This window comes from Stenella coeruleoalba, assembly GCF_951394435.1.
Source record: "Stenella coeruleoalba genome assembly, chromosome: 19".
Lineage (NCBI taxonomy): Eukaryota > Metazoa > Chordata > Mammalia > Artiodactyla > Delphinidae > Stenella > Stenella coeruleoalba.
This window is the reverse complement of record NC_137165.1, coordinates 49203564-49221574: the sequence shown is the minus strand read 5'-3', so window position 1 is coordinate 49221574 and position 18011 is coordinate 49203564. Positions and strand designations below refer to the sequence as shown.

Genomic DNA, 18011 nt, shown 5'->3' with positions numbered 1-18011 from the left:
GCGCCGGCCACGTGACCGCCGGCGTGCAGGGTAGGGGCGGAGACTGAGGCCTGGGCTGAGGGTCTGGTGTCCGTGGGGTTTGTGGAGTTGGTGGCCGCGGGGGACGGGGGATGGACGGGCTCTCGAGGCAGCGGGGTTCTGGGGGGTCCGGGCCGGCGGGGTCGGGGTCCTGGGACAGGGCCGGGGGGCAGCGGGGTCGACGAACTGCAGGGACTGGCGGTCGGGAGCCGCGGGGCTCTGGCTCCTTGCTCCGGCGCTGCCGGACCCCTAGACCAGAGTGGAGGGCGGGGTCCGCTGACCACAGGAGCAGCCGGAGCCGAAGGACTGGGACGGACCGGTCCCCAGTAATCAGGCCATCACCACGGGCTTGGGAATCAGGTTTATTGAAAAAGTAGAAAGTGTCGCAATAAAAAATTCACCTGGAGGAAAAGCCAGGCCGGGGTCGGGGGGCGAGGGTTGTGCCCAAGTATGGGGTCCTGGCCAGCCTGGGCGGCCCCCAGCCCGGCTGGTGGGGCACTCCTGGCACTTGGGGGAGGTGGGCACCTGACGTCTCCAGGGAAGGCTAGAGCCCTAGGAGGGCGGGGCTGGGCTCAGTCCATCTTAGTCCCTTTGAATAACTCCACCAAGTCCTTGAAGTCAGGGTCAATGAGGTCCGAGGGCAGATCACCATCGTCGTTGGCTGCTTCTCTGTCTGCCCCCAGGGAAATGAGGTACCTGGGTGCAAAGGGCATCCCTGGTTGAGGAAGGGAGGTGGCCTGCAGGATGCTCACCCCTGCCCCAGGGTAGCAGGCTGGGGTTCTGAGGTCCACCTGTTTTTTATTCTTCCAGGTGAGGTGAGGAGGAAGAAACCAGACCCTTTGGAAACTACGGCTGACTTTTGCAGTTTTCTCTTGGGAGGGCAACAGGGCAGAAATGAGATTCCAGAAGCCCTTAGGGTTCTTAGCTACATCAGCAGGGCCACCTTTTGGGGGACCACATCCTGGAAGCCACCCTCTCACCTGGCTATGTCAGGGTACCCATCGCTGCAAGCGATGTGCAGGGGTGTCCAGCCTGTCTCATCTCGCTGATGAATGTCCGCCCCGTATTTGACTAGCAGCTTCACGCACTCCAGGTTTCCAGAAAGCACTGCTTCGTGAAGGGCAGCCAGACCTGAACAGGACAGGAGGGGTCAAGGCTCAGGCCTTCCCCTGCCGCCCCACAGACCCTCACTGGCCCCACAGGCACTCACCTGAGGGGTGGATGGTGTCCAGGGCGACTTTCCGAGCCCGGATGAAGCGCCCCACCTGCTCCAGGTCGCCCTGGCGGATGTGGTCCAAGAACAGGACATCGTTAGGGAAGCGCACACTGCGTTCAGCCAGTAGCCTCCGGCGCCGCTGCCTCGGGCTGTAGCGGGCATAGCGGACTGTTCTGCTGGGCATCCTGGCAGCTATGGTGTGGGCCACCCCTGTGGGGACCCTACTGCTTGGGGGAGGAAGGTGCCCAGACCAGAGTGGCGTGCAGGCTCTTCCGGCCGATGATGATCTCCAGCACAGCCACCTCAGTGCTCTCCGTGCTCCCGCTGGCCAGGGCACCTCCTGCTTATATAGGGCCCGCAGAGCTATATAAAGCTGCGCAGTCATGCTTACACCCCAGGGGCTGAAACTGAGCCGCTCCAGCCGTGCCCTCAGGATCATGTTTAGTGGTTCATCTTTCAACCCACCTGTCACTGTTCCTGGCCAAAGGGGTCAGATCCTTCCTGGCCACGCTCCCTGCCCCTCAGCTGGACCTCGAAGGTGCCTGACAGAGGGCAGGAGAGGCGCTAGAAGGGCAGGGCCCATAAGGAAGGCAAACAGGTACCAAGGTCAAGGTCTCCTACAGTCCCGGGAACTTGGGGAGAAGGGCATGATGTGTGGTGAGCACAGCTGCCTCTGCCTCCTGGGAAGGCAAGGGGGCCACCCACACCTGAGGAAGCACAGGACAGGGTCCTGCTGTGGAGAAGGCGGCCCATCCCTACTCATCCCCCTGTCACTTATCACCTTCCATCATGGCTCGTATCACTCTCAGGGCAGTTTTCCCAAAACGTGGGCTTCAGTGGCACTGCCCTGCTTGGAAATCTCCCAGATTAGAATCTAAATGCCTCAGCTCCCACTCAACCCATCCGACCTTACTTTGGGACCCCCCCCCCCAGCCGCCTCCACCCCCAGGTCCTCATTCCCCTCCTTCCCATTCCCCTATATTCCTCCTGGTTCCAGGCTCCTGCTGCTTCCTGCCAAGAACACAGGTGCTCACACTCAACATGGTATCTAGTCTGCTACCCAAGGACCGTGACGCCATAGCTGTCACATCCTGGGCGGTGTGTGCCCTCTGCACCTGACCTAGAGCATACTTACCTGTAGGAGTACAACCAGCGGAATTGTGAGATATCCCAGCAGGCTGGGCCAGCACTGGCTGCCTTCAGTGCGGCGGCCGAGGTCCGAGGTGGGGCTCAGGCTTCAGTGCGAGACAAGAGCCAATGGATGGACGCGCACAGGAGACACGCCCTGGGAGCTGAGCTGGGCCTGTGGGGTCCACACAGTCCCCGCAGCATCTGAAGCTGGCCATATGCTCTTCCAGGGCTGCTGTAATGAAGTACCAGACTGGGGGTCTCAAACAATAGTTCTGGAGATCAAGATCAAGCTGCCGGCAGGGCTGTTTCCTTCCCAGGGAGAATCTGCTCCAGGCCCATCTCCTGGCTTCTGGTGGCAAGTCGTTGACGTTCACTGGCCTGTAGACGTATCACCCATCTCCACCTTCGTGTTCACATGGTGCTGTCCCTGAGTAGGTGTCTGTGTCCAAATTTCCCCTTTTAATAAGGAGATCAGCCATTGGATTAGGGCCCACGCTACTCTAGTATGACCTCATCTTAAGCAATCATACCTGCAACAACTCCACTTCCAAATAAGGTCACACGCTGGGGTATTGGGGGTTAACACTTCAAAACATGAATATTGGGGTGGGGTGCGGTTCAGCCCCTAACGTTGGCAAGATCTTCCGGGCAGTCACTGAAGGCCTGGATGCTGACAGAACCACGGATAGCCAGCGCTCTGTATCGGGGGGGCAGGGACTTGGGCACCGGAAGTCCTTGCATCACCAGGCTGATCTTGATCCAACAAAATCAAATCAACAAATGCATCAGCACCCTAGGTGCAAAGCCTTGGGCCAAATGCTGCTGAGGATAGGCCACTGCCCGCGGTGGGCTCCCTGCCCTGACAGGGTTTGTCTGCCTGCCTTGTTGCCACTAATGTTACATGGGAAACTCCACCTGACTCAGGCCCTGCAGGGGCCCGGAGGGAGGGGTGGTTCCCGGTGTTCCTGCATTTCAGGCTCAGAGTACGATGCTGGGTGGCCCTAACTCTTGGTCACTTGGGAGGAACTGGGTACAGTTTCTTCCGGCTTGTTTACACGAAGCCCAGAGACAAAGTCCTATGCTGTACACAGAGACAGAACTTTCCTTTGATGTGAAGATTGCCTTTTCTGATGTTGTGGAAAGTTCTGTCTGCCTGCCCTGCTCAGAGGATCAAATGAAAGAACTCCGATGAAGCTGCCACCAACAGCATGTTTTTTCCCACCAGTGAGTGACAGGCCTTAGGCCAGGCAGGGCAAACCATCAGGGTGGGTCTCTTGGCGGCCCCAAGAGCGACCCTCCCGCTCTATCCTGCTAGAGGCAAGCTGAGAGAGCTCAGGATCTCGGCTTTGGGGTTTCTGTTTGGATGTCTGGATCCAAGAAGGGACAGATGCCTGAAAGTCATTCTGTTCAGGACATGGGCAGCACGTCCTCAAAGCCATGGACATGGCCTACAGCAACTCACTCAGAAGCCTTTCGGCAGAAGCCAGCCATGAGCAGTCTAACCTGCTCTTCACACAACCACACCAGCACCAAACCTGTATTTACACAGCTTTGCCCCTGAGCCTCTGCCCGTGTGAACTTCTCAAGTGACCTGGTTTGCACAACTTTCAGGTTCTGCCTTCTGGAGAACTAAAGCAAGTGAAACATTCAGGGCAAAACTCTTACTTTGAAAAGTCCAAGGAAACTCAACTAGCAAAGCTTTGCATCTAGCAGAAAACAAGCCAGGGGCCTGGAGGGGAGTCTGTGCAGGGCCCACTCAGCTGCCTCCTGGCAGGTGCAGAAGCCAGACCTCGAGGGTCCGGTACACAGGCCCAGCAGTTGCTTTTTAGTTCCAGGCCAATAGCTTCCTACCAGCTGGACAGAGGAAGAGAGAGATTGGGACACCCCAGGCTGTTAAGCCTTGACTGCCTACCCTATGCCTGCAGTTACTTCGCTAATCCACCAGCGTTGCCGGGTTTGGGACTCCAACCACCATGTCCCAGCAAACCCAGACCCAGGAATGTGCTAATCAGCTGCCTGGGCAAAAGGGGAAAGGTATCGGTGACTCACTCCCCCTCCCAGGAGCACATGACGGCCCTGTTCTGGGCAGCGACACCTGGTCCCAAGCTTTCTATGCGGAGGGCCAGGCTCCACACAGCTGGTCTGCAGGGTCACCCACGCCTGTCATGGGGCATAGCCCACCCCTTGCAGCTGTGACTCCTGACAGCCCTGCTCTCAGCCCACCCTGGGTTCCCTCCTCTGGAAACCACACGCATAACCCTGGGGAACCCGCTCACGTTTAGGAGGGCAGAGCTAACATCTCCCCAGCGATCTCCCACAGAAGCTCCAAGTGCCCGAGCTCACTCTTTCACGGATACACATCTCATTGTGTCAGCACAGCCGAGGCACAACACACACAGACCCTGGAGCAGCCCTGGCACAGACCACCTGAGAACCAGGGAAGGGAGTCCGGCCATGGGCTGAGCTGGGGAGCGGTACCTGGATGCCAGAGCGTGTGGACAAGCCGGGGCTTGGTTGGTGCTGCCAAGGGTGCTAACACCAGGTTCTCCCTGGACACCAGCTGTGTACCACACGCCCAGGTGAGAGGCAGGAGCAGTCCTGGGGTTTGTGAGGGCAAGAGCAGACACCTGGGCCTCTGGCTGGAGCGTAGCTGCGGTCATGGGGGAGATGACACACCCTCCTCCCCCTGGGCCGAGACCACAAAGGGAACCACATTCACAGCAAGTCTCATGGTCACGTCTGCTGGAACTGCCTCTGCCACCTCCAAGGTCCCAGCAGCATCAGAACTGGGGGCTGGGAATCAGGAAATGCATGCACACTTCCTACGCCAGGCAGCAAGTTGGAGGGACCGCTGGAGCACGTGGAGCGACAGGCCGGGCTCCTCGGAGACCTAGCCACATTTAGTCTGTCCTTGACCTCCCTAAGTGGACTGGATCTCCACCTGTTCCCTCCAATAACGTCATCAACAGCCCTGCTGTCCTACCTGTGGCTACAGATGTGTGCACAGAGCAACAGACGGGAAGCCCCGGGCTGGGCAGGGCTGTTCTGGCCGGGGGACAGACACCCATCTGAGCCCGGCTGGCCCCCTGTGGGTCTCCCACTCAGAGCTCTCCCCAAGGCCCAAGAGGTGTCACCAATCCACGCTCAGGTGCCATCAGCCCAACACTGCAGCCAGGCTGGCAGCTTTTGAGTTTGTGGGGAAAAAAAATCAATCGAGATACTCTTCCCTATGTAAACTATGAGTAAGCAGAGGTTCTAGAAGTCAAATTACATCTTAAAAATAGAGATTTGCAACCTTAACTCCAGATTCTTTTCTACATGAAGGTTTGGTGATGAGCACAGCATTCTTGAAGTCTGAATGCCCCTGATTTCTCATCAGAAGCTGCAGTGGTTCCAGACAGCAGTGGGGAGGGGCCGCTCCCCACCTGAGGGTTAAGGTTAGAGCCACGCGTCCCTGACCATCACGTCCTGACATGGCACGTGGGGAGAATCCATGTTGTGACCACTGGATGCCCACGGCGGGTAAAGCTGCCGAACTGCGTCACGGGTAAGCCAGCCTGACGGCACAGGAACAGGGCCAAGAGGCAGCCCTCACCCCGTCATGATGGTGACAGCTCTGCACACTGTGCCCACAGGATTTGTGCACGCTTCTGCATCTCTGCTGCGTTCCAAGAAAGAGATGTCTCAACAAGAGTGGCCCCCACCAAGCCCACCTCCTCTCCCGAGAAACCTGGAATTCCAGCCCCACTCCCCGTGCCTGGAGATTGTAAGGCAGAGGCAACAACAGGCAGAAAATTTCAACTTTATTTGGCCAATGTGTCCAATTCCAATATTGTGGTAGAAATGCCTGAAGAACTGTCAACATGTGATTCGGCTCAAGCAAGCATCCTTGGCCGTCTCCCAGCCTGGAAACGGAGGGTCCTGGTTCTGCCTGGTGCAGGCCTCAGGCCACCCTGGATGTCACAGAGCAACAAGGACCCTGGCCTGGGGAAGGAGGGGGCTGCAGCTGCACCCTCCAGTCATGGGGGGGGCCCCTGTGACAGAAACCTGAAGTCACCATTTAACCAAACGATGCAGGAGCCACGCTCCACCATGGCAACACCGCATGAGGTGAGGGACCTGTCCAGACCGGCCTGGTCCTGCCCCACACGGGGGACAGGAGTCCCAGGGAGGCCTGGCCAAGGTGGAACAGACGCCCTGACTTCCAAAAACATCTAAAAATCCCACAGATGGAATTTTTTTTTAAAGTGATAGTATAAACTTAACAGGAATGAGACATTGCCAGCATGAGATTCCAAAACATTTTAGCGGGCACTCTGGACAGAACCATGTACAAAAAAGTACATCACAATTTAAAAAAAAGGCCCACCAAGATGGGCTGGGCTGGCCTGGAAATAAACCCCTTTCCAAAAGTTGAAAAGCAAAGGAAGACGGGTTTAGATTTACACGTGTGTTAGAGTGAAGTGTGGCTTCAAAAAAGTTCCCTGCATTTCCGATCGACGCTCCCTCTCCGGGAGGGTCTGTGGGCGTCCGGAGGCTGTGCTGCTGGGTGTGCAGCCCACTGGGAGGTGCCGGGTTTGGGTGCCCAGGTCTGGTTTTCTGTGTTACAGTTCATCTTTCACAGCTTTTTGATCATCGTCTTCCTCCAGATCAGGCTCTTCTGCTTCTTCGAGGTCTTCTAGATCCTGGGACGGAGGATGAAAAGGAAGGGAAATGAGAGGTCCAGGCCAAGCTGGCATGCTGAGGCCCCCACACCCATGCCAAGTACGCCAGGGACCAGCTGGCCACTCGGGCACAAGCAGCCAACTTTGGTCTCTGTGAGCAGATGTGCGTATATGTGGGGTGCGCTTCCCGAGGAGAGCGAGGCACGGGGACTTCTGCCCACAAGACAGGGGGGAAGCAGAGCTGGTGCTGTGGCAGCCCAGCCCACGCCATCCAGCAGGTGAGCGCAGGGGCTGCCCCAGCGTGAAGACCGAGCAGGGAACTGCTGGTGTGTAACATCCACCCCTGTAGCCCTGGAGTCTGAAAGGCCAGTGGCAGCCCATGAACCACAGCGGCACAAACGGCCCTGGCGCTCCTCACCTGCCCCCGCCCCCCAGCAGGTCTGCCCCCTGGTCCCACATCCCCGCGCTTCCACTTCCGGGCGGGCCCTGCGGCCTCAGCTGACCATTCCCTTCACCACGCCCACCCTGCCACACCCTCCTGATGTCCCCTCCACTACCCCCAGGTGACCTTCGCTGATGTGGACAGGCCTGAGCTCACACCCAGCAGAGCACCTCAGCTCGACAGGGAACGTACCAGACGAGCCTGAGAAGATTCCTGAGCAAACACTGGCACCTAAAAACCCTCGCAACACCCCTGTATAGTGCTACCCGGCAGCACTGAGAAAGCATGTCCCATGGGCGGCAGGGTCCGGTGACCACCTACATCATCATCCCCGGCTCCGTCCTGGCCGCCGCTCTCCAGGAACTTCTTAAAACCGTCCAGTGTCCGCTCCCCATTGTAGTCGATGACCTGTGGGGAGGGGAATGAGATGCGGGAAGCGGTCCTACCTGACAGCCCCCCACTGCCCCTGCACACCCTTCCCACCCAGCCCTCGATGGCGGGCGCACCATCCTGTCGGCGCTGGCGGGGAAGAACTTGAGCGTGGGGAAGCTGTGCACTTTCACTGCCTCCACCTCATTGGCTGTGGAGTCCATCTTGGCAATGACGACGTTCTCGTGGTCCTTATACGTCTCTCCCAGCTTATCCCAGATGGGGGCCAGCTGCTTGCAGTGACCGCACCACGGGGCGTCTGAAAGAGAGCCGTTCTGAGTCTTGCTCGGCCGCAAAGTACCCTGCCCCACCGAGCCCTGAGGAGCTGGAGGGCCTCACTTACAGAACTCCACAAAGACGTTCTTTTTCTCATCAAAAGCGACCTCTTCGAAGTTCTTCCCGACGAGCACTTTGACAGGCTGCTTGTCCCAGTCATCAGGCAGCTCCTGGCTCATCAGGTGGGGCTAGAGGGCAGGTAGAGCAGTGTCAGGCATGCGCGGTCACCCAGGGACCCCTCCGCTGCCTAGCTGCTTCCAGAGCCTCAGGAGGAGGTGCGCCCCCAGGATCCTCAGCAGTACCCCCAGCCCACCCCCAGACACGGCCTATACCTTGATCTTGCCCTCCAAGAAGCGGTGGCAGAACTCGGTGATCTTCTCTGCCGTCAGCTCGTCCGACTCTGGCTTGTACTTGGTCATCTCCTCCTCCAGCGTGATGAGGCGCACGGCCGGGCACTCCTCCTTCTTCAGGCCGAAGAACTCCAGGATGCGCTGGTTGTCAGCATGGTCGCTGTCGATGAAGATAAACAGGATCTTGGGGGAGAAAAGGCACGTTGACGGCACTGTAGGACAAGGGCTCCCTCTGCCTCCTTGCTGCCCACTCCCAACAGCTGGGACCCCGAGACTAAACAGGCTGTCCTGAGGCAGGAAGAACACTCTGGACCAGCCTTCAACCTGGGGCCGAGCCGCCCGCAGGCCACCGGGAGTGCTCACCTTGCCCTTGAAGCTCTCGGCAGCTTTTTTGAAGTTGCTCAGCTTTCCCTCGTAGTCGGACACGCTCTTCGGCAGGAACAGCAGGATGTGTGTCTTAATTTCCCCTCCGAAGATCTTCGGGGCTGTCTGTGTTAGAAATGCAAGTCACTTGGTCTGAGTCACAAACCAAACTGTTGACACAGGCTATTCTCTCAATGGCCCCAATGCCACCACAAGCCTGGACAACAGCAGGGGCTCTGCAAGTGGGGGTCCCCACGACCGAACATCATGACCCCCCGAAACCTCCCCCCACCAGGGGCAGGACCAGCAGCACAGAGCCACACCTGCTCAGTGAACTCGATGACCAGGGGTAACTGGTTGTGCTTGATGAAGTCCAGAAGTTTCTCCTTGGTGACCTCCCCCTCAAAGTTGTTCCGGCCTTCATCAAACTGTGGAGAGAGAAAGGTGTGGATGCCGAGGCTCTCCACAAAGCCCCCTATTGCCCCGGCTGGCCCGACTCGGCCAGGAACGCAGTCTGCAGCATTCTCCTGTCTGGGTTTTGAGCACAGCTGGGGGCAGGACCCACGTGCCTCCATCCAAACCAGGTGACGGCTGCAGGGACATAACCTCTGGGCAACCAGGCAACAGTGAGGCCACTAGGAGCGCACGCAGGCTCCCCACGAACACTGGCAGGCAGCCTCCCACGTGCCAGGATGGCAGCAGCTGACCCACACCCTGCCCCGACATGTTCCTGACAAGCCACGAGAACCCCACGTCCTGGGTGCCAGAGGACTGCCTCATTGCCAAGTCCCTAAAACTGCAGCTCTCCCAGTGCGGGCCTCACCCCTGTGGGTCCAAGGCCCTCCCAGGGTGGATGCAAGGTCAGAGTGATTTTCACAATCATGCTCAGACGGCAGGTGCCTTGTCACCCTTTCCCCCCGGAGTGTGCAGTACGGTGTGACATTACGTCAGACTAAAGGCAAACAGGAGAACCCAGCTGTCTTCTGTTTGGGCAGACATTAGAGACCAGCAGAAATCTAAAATACCACTCTTACTCCTAAGATGTTGTTGTTGGGGAAAAATTAATTTTCACAAAAATATCTTTTTTTTGGCTGCACCATCTAGCTTGTGGGATCTTAGTTCCCCAACCAGAGATTGAACCCAGGCCCTCTGCAGTGAAAGTGCGGATTCCTAACCACTAGACCGCCAGGGAATTCCCCCCAAATGTCATTTTTTTTTTTTTTCAAAATGTCATTTTTGATAACATGTTAACATTTATTACTGTTACTTCAGAATGAACAAGTTATTTGTTTTTTTTTTCCAATTTCTCAGTTCTAACTTCTAACACTTCTAACAATAAAAATGGATAGGTGTAATACACACACACAAAAGCTCTGGGAACTCCAGTAACCTGTTAAGAGTTTCAAAGTCCTGAGGCCACGAAGGGCGACGGCTGCCGCTGCAGAGCCGCGAGATGCAGCCCTGCTCTGGATGGGGATGGCAGACACAGCTCCTCGTGAGGAAGGCTGAGCTGTGCCTTGGCCTGTCCAGCAGGTCAGTGAGCCTCCCATCACCCCTGTGAACTCAAATGGGACTTGGAGAGAAAAACCACTCACCTTCCTTTCCGGGTCATTTCCCTCTGTGTTTTCCTAAAGTAACTTCCAGAAAAGCAGGTGGCCACTTCCCACTCCCACTGCACTTATGCAGGGCCTGACACATGGCTTGATCACAACACGTGCTGCTAAGTAGGACCACACGGAGGGCCAGGAGCAGGGAGCTGAAGCCTGCTCTGCCTTCCCCACACCCGCAAAGGGAAGGTGCAGAGAAATAGGAAGGAAATGGAGGCGAGAGGCTGGCCTGGCCATGGCTGGGCACCATCAGGCATAAAATGGAGCCCCCAATAGAGGCAAATAGGCCGTCATCTCCTCTCCTCCAAAACTGCCGTGCCTCTGTTGGGACGCAGTCTGCGAGGTAATGTTGCCGTGTCACACTATGTTCGGTGTCTGCTTTGGTAAAAGCCAAACAGCCAGCTGCAGGAGGCCTGGGGTCCTGGGCAAAGGCCACCCCTCCAGACCACAATGCGAATGCCACGAACAGGCCCCACAGCCACACTTAAGCCCCCAGCTTCAAAGATGAAAAAGAAAAACAAAGTAAACACCAAACAAAGACACAGGATGGTCAGCTCTCAAACCAGTGGTCCAAGTTCCAACGACCCGGAACCCAGCTGACCTGGGACCCAAGCTGGGAATCTCGGGCTCAAGTTCTGCTGGAGCCCCACCCTCGCCATCCTCTCTCTCAAGTGGCAGCTGGACGTTCCTGGGAGCCCCATCCCGCTCTCGAGGCTGCCCACTGGAAGACCCAGCTAACTCTGAGGAACTAGGCGAACAGCCTGAAGGAAGGGGAACAAGTAACGGCAGAGAATGGGGACCACAGGCCGGGCAGGAATCTGCATCTTCTTCCTCTCATCTGTGGAGCTGTCTGACCCCCCAATACAAAGCCTGTGGGCTCTGCCAGGCTCTTCCTCACAGCTGCCCAAGGAAGCCATGCCGTTCCAGCACAGTCAGCGGAAGCAAACGAGTGCAAGAGGGTATGCCCGCCCACTGGCACTAGACCTGAGGGGGTCGGCTGTGCCCAGCCTGCGTGAACACCAAAGACTTGAGGCCAAGAACAGATGAGCTACCGTGACTACAGTGTTTGCCGAACAAGGAACAATCGTGCTAACCTTCAAGGACATATGATCACCAAAACCATCGATCCAGTGTGACAAATGCCACTCCAGATCTCAAGGATAATGGAAAAGAACTGTGTGGACCAAGCTGATGAAAGGGGATTTGCAAGCTCTACAGGCCTGAGTCTCCCAGTCCCTCACCCAGAACTGCAGGGTGAGCCCAGGACCTTCGTTCCACTCAATTCCATCCAACTCGGCAGGGTTTTTTCCTAATCAGCTGTTAATTACAGTTTCCTGGGCACTTTTGGGAAGACAATCGACTAATTTAGCAATTCTATTCCCTTTAGGGGACATCATGAGAATGTCTACTAAGAAAAGAGAGCATATATAATGCCTTGAGTTCTTTCGAAAAAGGGACTTCAGACAGAGCTGAAAGCAAGCTGCCCCAGAACCCTGTGCAGCTGGGAGGCCCCGCCCCATGCTCCCCACCCCCAGGCGCCGGAGGCTCAGCGGTGCCCCACCGGAAGTGCACACACAGTGGGAGGTCAGCCCCCCAAACACTGCGTCCTTTCTGACCACTCGATTTACAACTTTGCTGTAACACTACTTCTAACCACCTTCTAACCCTGGGGACAAAACAGGACAGGAGTCAAAGGCCCAGCCCCACCCCCACAGCCTTCCCTCCTCCACTCAGCACCCAGTCCAGGGACAGCTGTGTCCCAAGAGCATGGGTGCTCAGCCACTGTCTGCTGGCTAAGATAAAAGAGAGACCCCCATCGCCCACTCGGGTAATGCCTGCACACACCCATCTCAGCTGTGTCCTAGCAAGAGCGCAGAGCGGTTAAAAGACACACGGAAGGAATAACAGACATGGGGCTGGGAAAGCCTGGAGGAGCCCGAGGGAGCCCTGGGGCCAGGCTCTACCAACAGGGTGGGAACACATGCCACTAATACTCCAGAGTGGAAACAAACAGGAGTGACAGCTGCACAACATCGCAAATGTAATTAGTGCCGCTGAATCCTATACTTAAAAGTGGTTAAAATGCCAAACTTTGGTACAGGTATCACCACAGCTTTCCTTTAACAAGCTAACACTCCGAAGCCGCCTGGCTTCCATAGAACACTGCACCGGGGCGACCACAGAAGCTGGAACAAAGGGCCCACAGCTGAAGGGCTGAAGGCCACTGTTTAAGAGGCTCCTACAACCTGACGTTGCAAAATGGGCCCTGATAACAGGTGGGCCTCAGTCCAGCAGCCAGCGCCGCCCGGGCAAGGTCCTCGAAGGCAACACCAGCCCTGCAGCACAGCACCGCAACTACCCACGGGGGGGGGCAGGAGGGGGACGCTGCCCGAGGGCCACTCACCTTCTTAAAGAGGACAACCCCGTCCTTGTCCAGCTGGTATTTGGAGAACATGTCACTGTTGGATGTGATCCCGAAGGGGATGTCATCGGTGGCTTCTGCTGCCAGTAAGAACTGCTTGGCAGACTCCGACTCCACGTCCTGGAGAGGAGAAACAGAGGTGGCTGCCACCACAACACTGAGAACCCCTGCCCTGGTCAGCAACAGGGCAGACTGTGGTGCCCAGGCCACAGCAGGAGGAAGGAAGACCCGGGATGAAGTTCCAAAGCCTCTACCTTAAAGAAGCCGATGACTGCCACCTCGCTGGACTCCACCAAGGCCTCCGCGGCAGCCCCGTCAGACAGCGTGCTGGCAGCAGGACCTGTGCGCTTCTTCAGCCAGTTCACGATATCGTCGGCTTCTCTGCCAGCTGCACCCAAACACATGCAGGGTCCACTTGAAACCAGGGGTGCGCCCACCCTCCCCGCCCATCCTTATCCGACCTCTCTGCCAAAACCAGAGCAAAACATCCTCTTGCCACAGAAAAGGCATCTTGTCTACATACCTGCCCAAATTCCAGGGCTAAAAAGGATTTTCTGAGTATATGGGAGACTGTGGTTGTGTTTAAAGGAGGAAAAGGCAGTGGTTACCTCTGGATAATAGATTACAAGTCATTTTTTTCCACTAATACCTTTGCATCTTGTGAATTTTCCTTGACATTTAAATTCATTAAACACATGTGCACTTTCCCCCCAGGGGTCTCACACTAGGCTTCATCTTAATGAAGATGCGGTAGGATTGGAAGAAAGGGCTGGTTAGCAAGTCAGCCTCAAGGCCAGCTTTCCCCTGCGAAAGCGGGCTGGGCTCTACCACCTCGTGCGCCAAGGTTGGTCAGGTGTCCTCGCCCCACATGCCTCCTGGACGGACAGGAGGAAGAGATCAGCCCATGCACACCACCCAAGCAGATAAAACGAAAAGGAAGAAAACTGCTCCTCCTGAGACTGAGGCTAGTTACCCTTTTTCCCCTCATAGGGTGCAACTACCTGGTCCAACCTGGAAAGGGCTGCCAAATCTCATGTTTAAAAGAACTCTGCCTTAGGGACTTCCCTGGTGGTCCAATGGGTAAGACTCCACGCTCCCAACGCAGGGGGCCCGAGTTCGATCCCGGGTCAGGGAACTGGTTCCCGCATGCCGCAACTAAGACCCGGCACAGCCAAAATAGATAAATAAAATATTTTTTAAAAAATAGCTTTAGGGGGCTTCCCTGGTGGCACAGTGGTTGAGGGTCCGCCTGCCGATGCAGGGGACGCGGGTTCATGCCCCGATCCGGGAAGATCCCACATGCCGCGGAGCGCCTGGGCCCGTGAGCCATGGCCGCTGAGCCTGCGCGTCCGGAGCCTGTGCTCCGTAACGGGAGAGGCCACAACAGTGAGAGGTCCGCGTACCGCAAAAAAAAAAAAAAAAAAAAAATAGCTTTAGGACTTCCCTGGTGGCACAGTGGTTAAGAATCTGCCTGCCGATGCAGGGGACACGGGTTTGATCCCTGGTCTGGGAAGATCCCACATGCCGTGGAGCCACTAAGCCCACAAGCCACAACTACTAAAGCCTGCGTGCCTAGAGCCCGTGCTCCGCAACAAGAGAAGCCATCACAATGAGAAGCCTGTGCACCGCAACGAAAAGTAGCCCCCGCTTGCTGCAACTAGAGAAAGCCCGCGCACAGCAACGAAGACCCAACACAGCCACAAATAGATAAGTATTTTAAAAAAAGAAACAAAACACTTAAGATAAATCTTTAAAAAATAGCTTAAAAAAAAACATTCTGCAGAGAATAAGTGAAAGCTGTGCTATCAGTTACAGGTGGAGTCAGGAAGAGTTGTCTCATCTACAAAGCCTTAGTGTTAGTGACGGGATCATGGTAACTCTGCATAAGGCACTTCCATTCCAAAAGTGAACATAAGTAAAAGTGGGAGCAATGAAACAGCAGCCTACTGAGAAGACCAGAGCTGCTGACATCAGAACTAACAAGATGTGCTGCTCTAAAGGATTCTAGCAGATAAGCCACAGAACCTGTTTTACAGACAAAGATTCTCCGCTGTCACTGGTACCGACCAGGCTACACAGGGGAGGCGGCCGAGCAGCGACTGAGGGCCTGTGCCGCAGACGAAGCCGGGCACGGATTCAAGCTCTGCCACGACCGGCACGAGCCCCAGACCGGTGCCCACGGATCTCCGCTTGCCCCTCTTCTGTGAAAGGCCCTTGCTCCCGCCTTGGTGGCAGGCGCACCAGAGAGCCAGCAAAGGCGGACGTGTTGCTCCATTTGCTCAGCCTCCCCCCACTTGCTGGTCACCTTAGGACAAGCCTCAGCCTACTAGCCACCCCCCTGGGATGACCCTCTCCACTTGAGAGGTTCAGGAATGAGAGAATGTTCCTCACACAACCCTCAGAGTCTGAACTAGACCTAGAATGGCTTCAAGAATGGGTTCTCCTCCACGCCTCTTATCTTCAAGAACTGCAGGCAATGAAAGGACGTGCCGCGGTCACACCTGTGTACTCTTTGGGGGACGCCGTGTCTCCGTTCTTGAAGAACTTGATGGTAGGGTAGCCACGGACGCCATACTGCTGGGCCAAGTCAGACTCTTCAGTAGCATCCACCTTGGCCAGTCTGATCTCAGAACCTTCTGCCTTCAGCTTCCCAGCTGCTTTGGCATACTCCGGGGCCAGAGCCTTGCAGTGGCCACACCATGGGGCATCTGGGAGAGAAAGCAAGACCTAGAAGGCAGCACCAACCCACTCCACTGCCTCCCCTCCCTTCTCCTTTGCTACTTCCCTCCATAAAATCCTTATCTTTGAACCAAGATAACCCCTCTGAACCCACAGGTTGAGCTGATAGCTTGGTTCTCTTGGGCAATATCCGATAGAGGCCGTGAATGACAAACCACCAGCCCCACTCTGCTTTGTCTTCAATGATTAGCAACTTCCTACTACCTGCAGGCGATCAGGGCAGTTGAGTCCCCGGAATTTCCCTTTAGGAACCAAAGAAGTTAGGCAGCTAAAGCCACGGCAGCCGTGTACTCGGTGAGACTAATCATGAGTACAAGACTCACATCTAACACGAGTTGTTTAGACTCTCTCTGAACTCAGGTTAGCAGCTGTCTTAGGCCTAAGATTTCCCCCTGAAACAGTCAGGGCTCAAACACTTATGGACACAAAGGTTTTGGATTCTGGTTGGCAACACTGTTAATCAGAAGACAGCTGTTCCTGGTGGAAGGTGGTGTGGGCAGGGGCAGTGTTTTCTGGGAACTGGTCCAGGCAAGCAATTAGGGGACTGGACCCTGCGTGGTCCTTCGTAGTTGTAGCAGCTTACACAGTCGACCCTGTTTTACTTAGGCTATCCAAGACATCCTGCCATGTGGACCTCAGGCATAAAAGCACATTCAAGCTGTCTGCTCTTGGTCACCCTCAGGGTCCAGCTGGGCAGGAGGGATGCCCCCAAGACACGGGCAGCGCACGGACGCTGACAGGTCTGTGGGCTGTTTCCGCTTAAGGATGTGCCTCTCCAGGGGCTAGGAGTCAGCGCATCCATGGGGTGGCCGGAAAGCTGACAGCCCTTTAGACCCCCAACCCACCTCTGGCGGGGCCGGGGGAGGGAGGGTGAGGAGGGGCGCCCAGGACCCCTGCGCCCCCCCCACCCTTCAGCCCCCCTCCGTCCCTCTGTCCCCCCGGTGCTCCTGCACCCCTGGCCCCTCCTCTGTCCCCACTCCGTCCCCACGCCGCGGTGACGGCGAGGCCCGGCCCGGACGGACGGACAAGCGGGCGGCACTCACAGAACTCCACCAGCAGGTACTTGTGGGCCGCCAGCGCCTCGTCGAAGTTGCCCTTATGGAGCACCAGGACGTGGTCCTCCTCGTCGGGGGCGCCGGCGCCCGCGCGGACTAGCGCGGCCAGGGCCAGGCAGAGCAGAGCACGGCGTAGCATGTCGAAACGATCTCCGCGCTCCTGTTGGCGCCGCCAGGACAGCAGGCCACAAGAGCGCGCACTGCCCGCCCCGCCCTTATAACTCAAGCCGCAGAGCGCGCGCCCGCCCGCGCCCACCTCCGATTGGCCGGTGGGCTGCGGGGCCCGCCTCCGCCGCTCTCGCATTGGGCGTCCACACTGGCCACGGCCCCGGATTCGGAATCGCTACGGGCACCTCCCTCGCCCTCGCCCAGGATTGGCCAAGGAGCTCGCGCTCGCACTCTTTCCCGGCCTCTCATTGGTTCCTGACGGAGAACTTTCTCTCCCTGGCCTTGTGACTGGTGGCTTTCTCCTACACCTTCAGCGGGTCTGGAATGGCTGCTACCTTCGGGGGCCTGGGCTCTGCGACTCCTGATTGGCCGAGACATGCGCGCACCCCGCGCGATCCTTCGTCGAACGTGGCAATGGGGCGGAGTCCCCAGCTGAGGGGCGGAGCCGCGCTTGCGCCTCCGAAACCCCTCGTGTTGCTTTCTGACTGGACCGCGTATCCCCAATTGACACCGCCCCCCAGCTCTGCAGACTGGAAACTGAGCTGACGCGCTTCCGGCGCGCGTGAGGCGCGTGCGGCCCCTGCAGTGGCGGGGCTCCGGTTCGGGCGTCGCCCCGGGGGTCTCAGCGGGCGGCTCGGGCGCTCCAGGTGGCGGCGTAGCGAGGCGCAGGGGCAGCGCGCGGGGGGCGCGGGGAGGACCGAGGCAGGACGCGATGGGGCCGGCAAGACTCGGCTCGGCCCGGAATGGGGCCGCCTGCCTTGGTGAGAGGGTTCAGGGCCGGCACCGTCTCCTGCGGCACCTTCTCTCCCTCCCACCGGCTGCCAGTCCCACGAAGCAGCCCCTGGGTCGCTTTCAGGCGCCCGGGTAGACCCGCGCCGTCCACTAGGGGGGTCGCTAGCGGCCACCGAGCCCTAAAATGCGGCCGAGCAGCGTGACTGGGAGTGAGCGTAACACGCACCGGACGTCAAGACTGAGGACGGGAGGGGAGTGTACGATATTCCCTTGATGCCTTTTTATATTGACATGTTGAGATATTTTGTATACGATGACTTAAGTAAAAGTATTAAAGCTTTTTTTTTCCTCCAGTTTTTTTCTTTAACGTGGCTTTAGAACATTTAAAATAACATACGT

The 18011-nt window shown here is 57.2% G+C and overlaps 2 protein-coding genes across 2 annotated transcripts; both read right to left on the bottom strand.

Moving 5' to 3' along the window:
- Nucleotides 1-221: 221 nt before the first annotated feature.
- Nucleotides 222-1979, bottom strand: PPP1R27 (protein phosphatase 1 regulatory subunit 27). Its single transcript, XM_079904084.1, has 3 exons — nt 1229-1979; nt 999-1149; nt 222-714 (listed from the first exon to the last, which is right to left on the bottom strand). The coding sequence occupies exons 1-3, from the start codon at nt 1671-1673 to the stop codon at nt 591-593; spliced, it is 720 nt and encodes a 239-aa protein (XP_079760210.1). The 5' UTR covers nt 1674-1979; the 3' UTR covers nt 222-590.
- A 4176-nt stretch (nt 1980-6155) lies between these two features.
- Nucleotides 6156-16917, bottom strand: P4HB (prolyl 4-hydroxylase subunit beta). Its single transcript, XM_079904024.1, has 11 exons — nt 16701-16917; nt 15420-15626; nt 13173-13306; nt 12901-13038; nt 9213-9317; nt 8890-9015; nt 8509-8709; nt 8244-8364; nt 7978-8159; nt 7793-7879; nt 6156-7050 (listed from the first exon to the last, which is right to left on the bottom strand). Exons 1-11 carry the CDS (start codon nt 16849-16851, stop codon nt 6970-6972), a joined length of 1533 nt encoding a protein of 510 aa, XP_079760150.1. The 5' UTR covers nt 16852-16917; the 3' UTR covers nt 6156-6969.
- Between the last annotated feature and the right edge of the window lie 1094 nt (nt 16918-18011).

Excerpts from the sequence above, each read along its gene's own strand:
- PPP1R27 (XM_079904084.1), bottom strand. The coding sequence starts at position 1,673 with ATGATCCTGAGGGCACGGCTGGAGCGGCTCAGTTTCAGCCCCTGGGGT. Across the intron at positions 1,150-1,228 it reads GGACACCATCCACCCCTCAG|GTCTGGCTGCCCTTCACGAA; the intron begins GTGAGTGCCTGT and ends TGTCCTGTTCAG. Across the intron at positions 715-998 it reads GGGTACCCTGACATAGCCAG|GTACCTCATTTCCCTGGGGG; the intron begins GTGAGAGGGTGG and ends CTTTGCACCCAG.
- P4HB (XM_079904024.1), bottom strand. The coding sequence starts at position 16,851 with ATGCTACGCCGTGCTCTGCTCTGCCTGGCCCTGGCCGCGCTAGTCCGC. Across the intron at positions 13,307-15,419 it reads GTCCCCCAAAGAGTACACAG|CTGGCAGAGAAGCCGACGAT; the intron begins GTGTGACCGCGG and ends GTTTGGGTGCAG. Across the intron at positions 8,710-8,889 it reads CCGAGAGCTTCAAGGGCAAG|ATCCTGTTTATCTTCATCGA; the intron begins GTGAGCACTCCC and ends TTCTCCCCCAAG.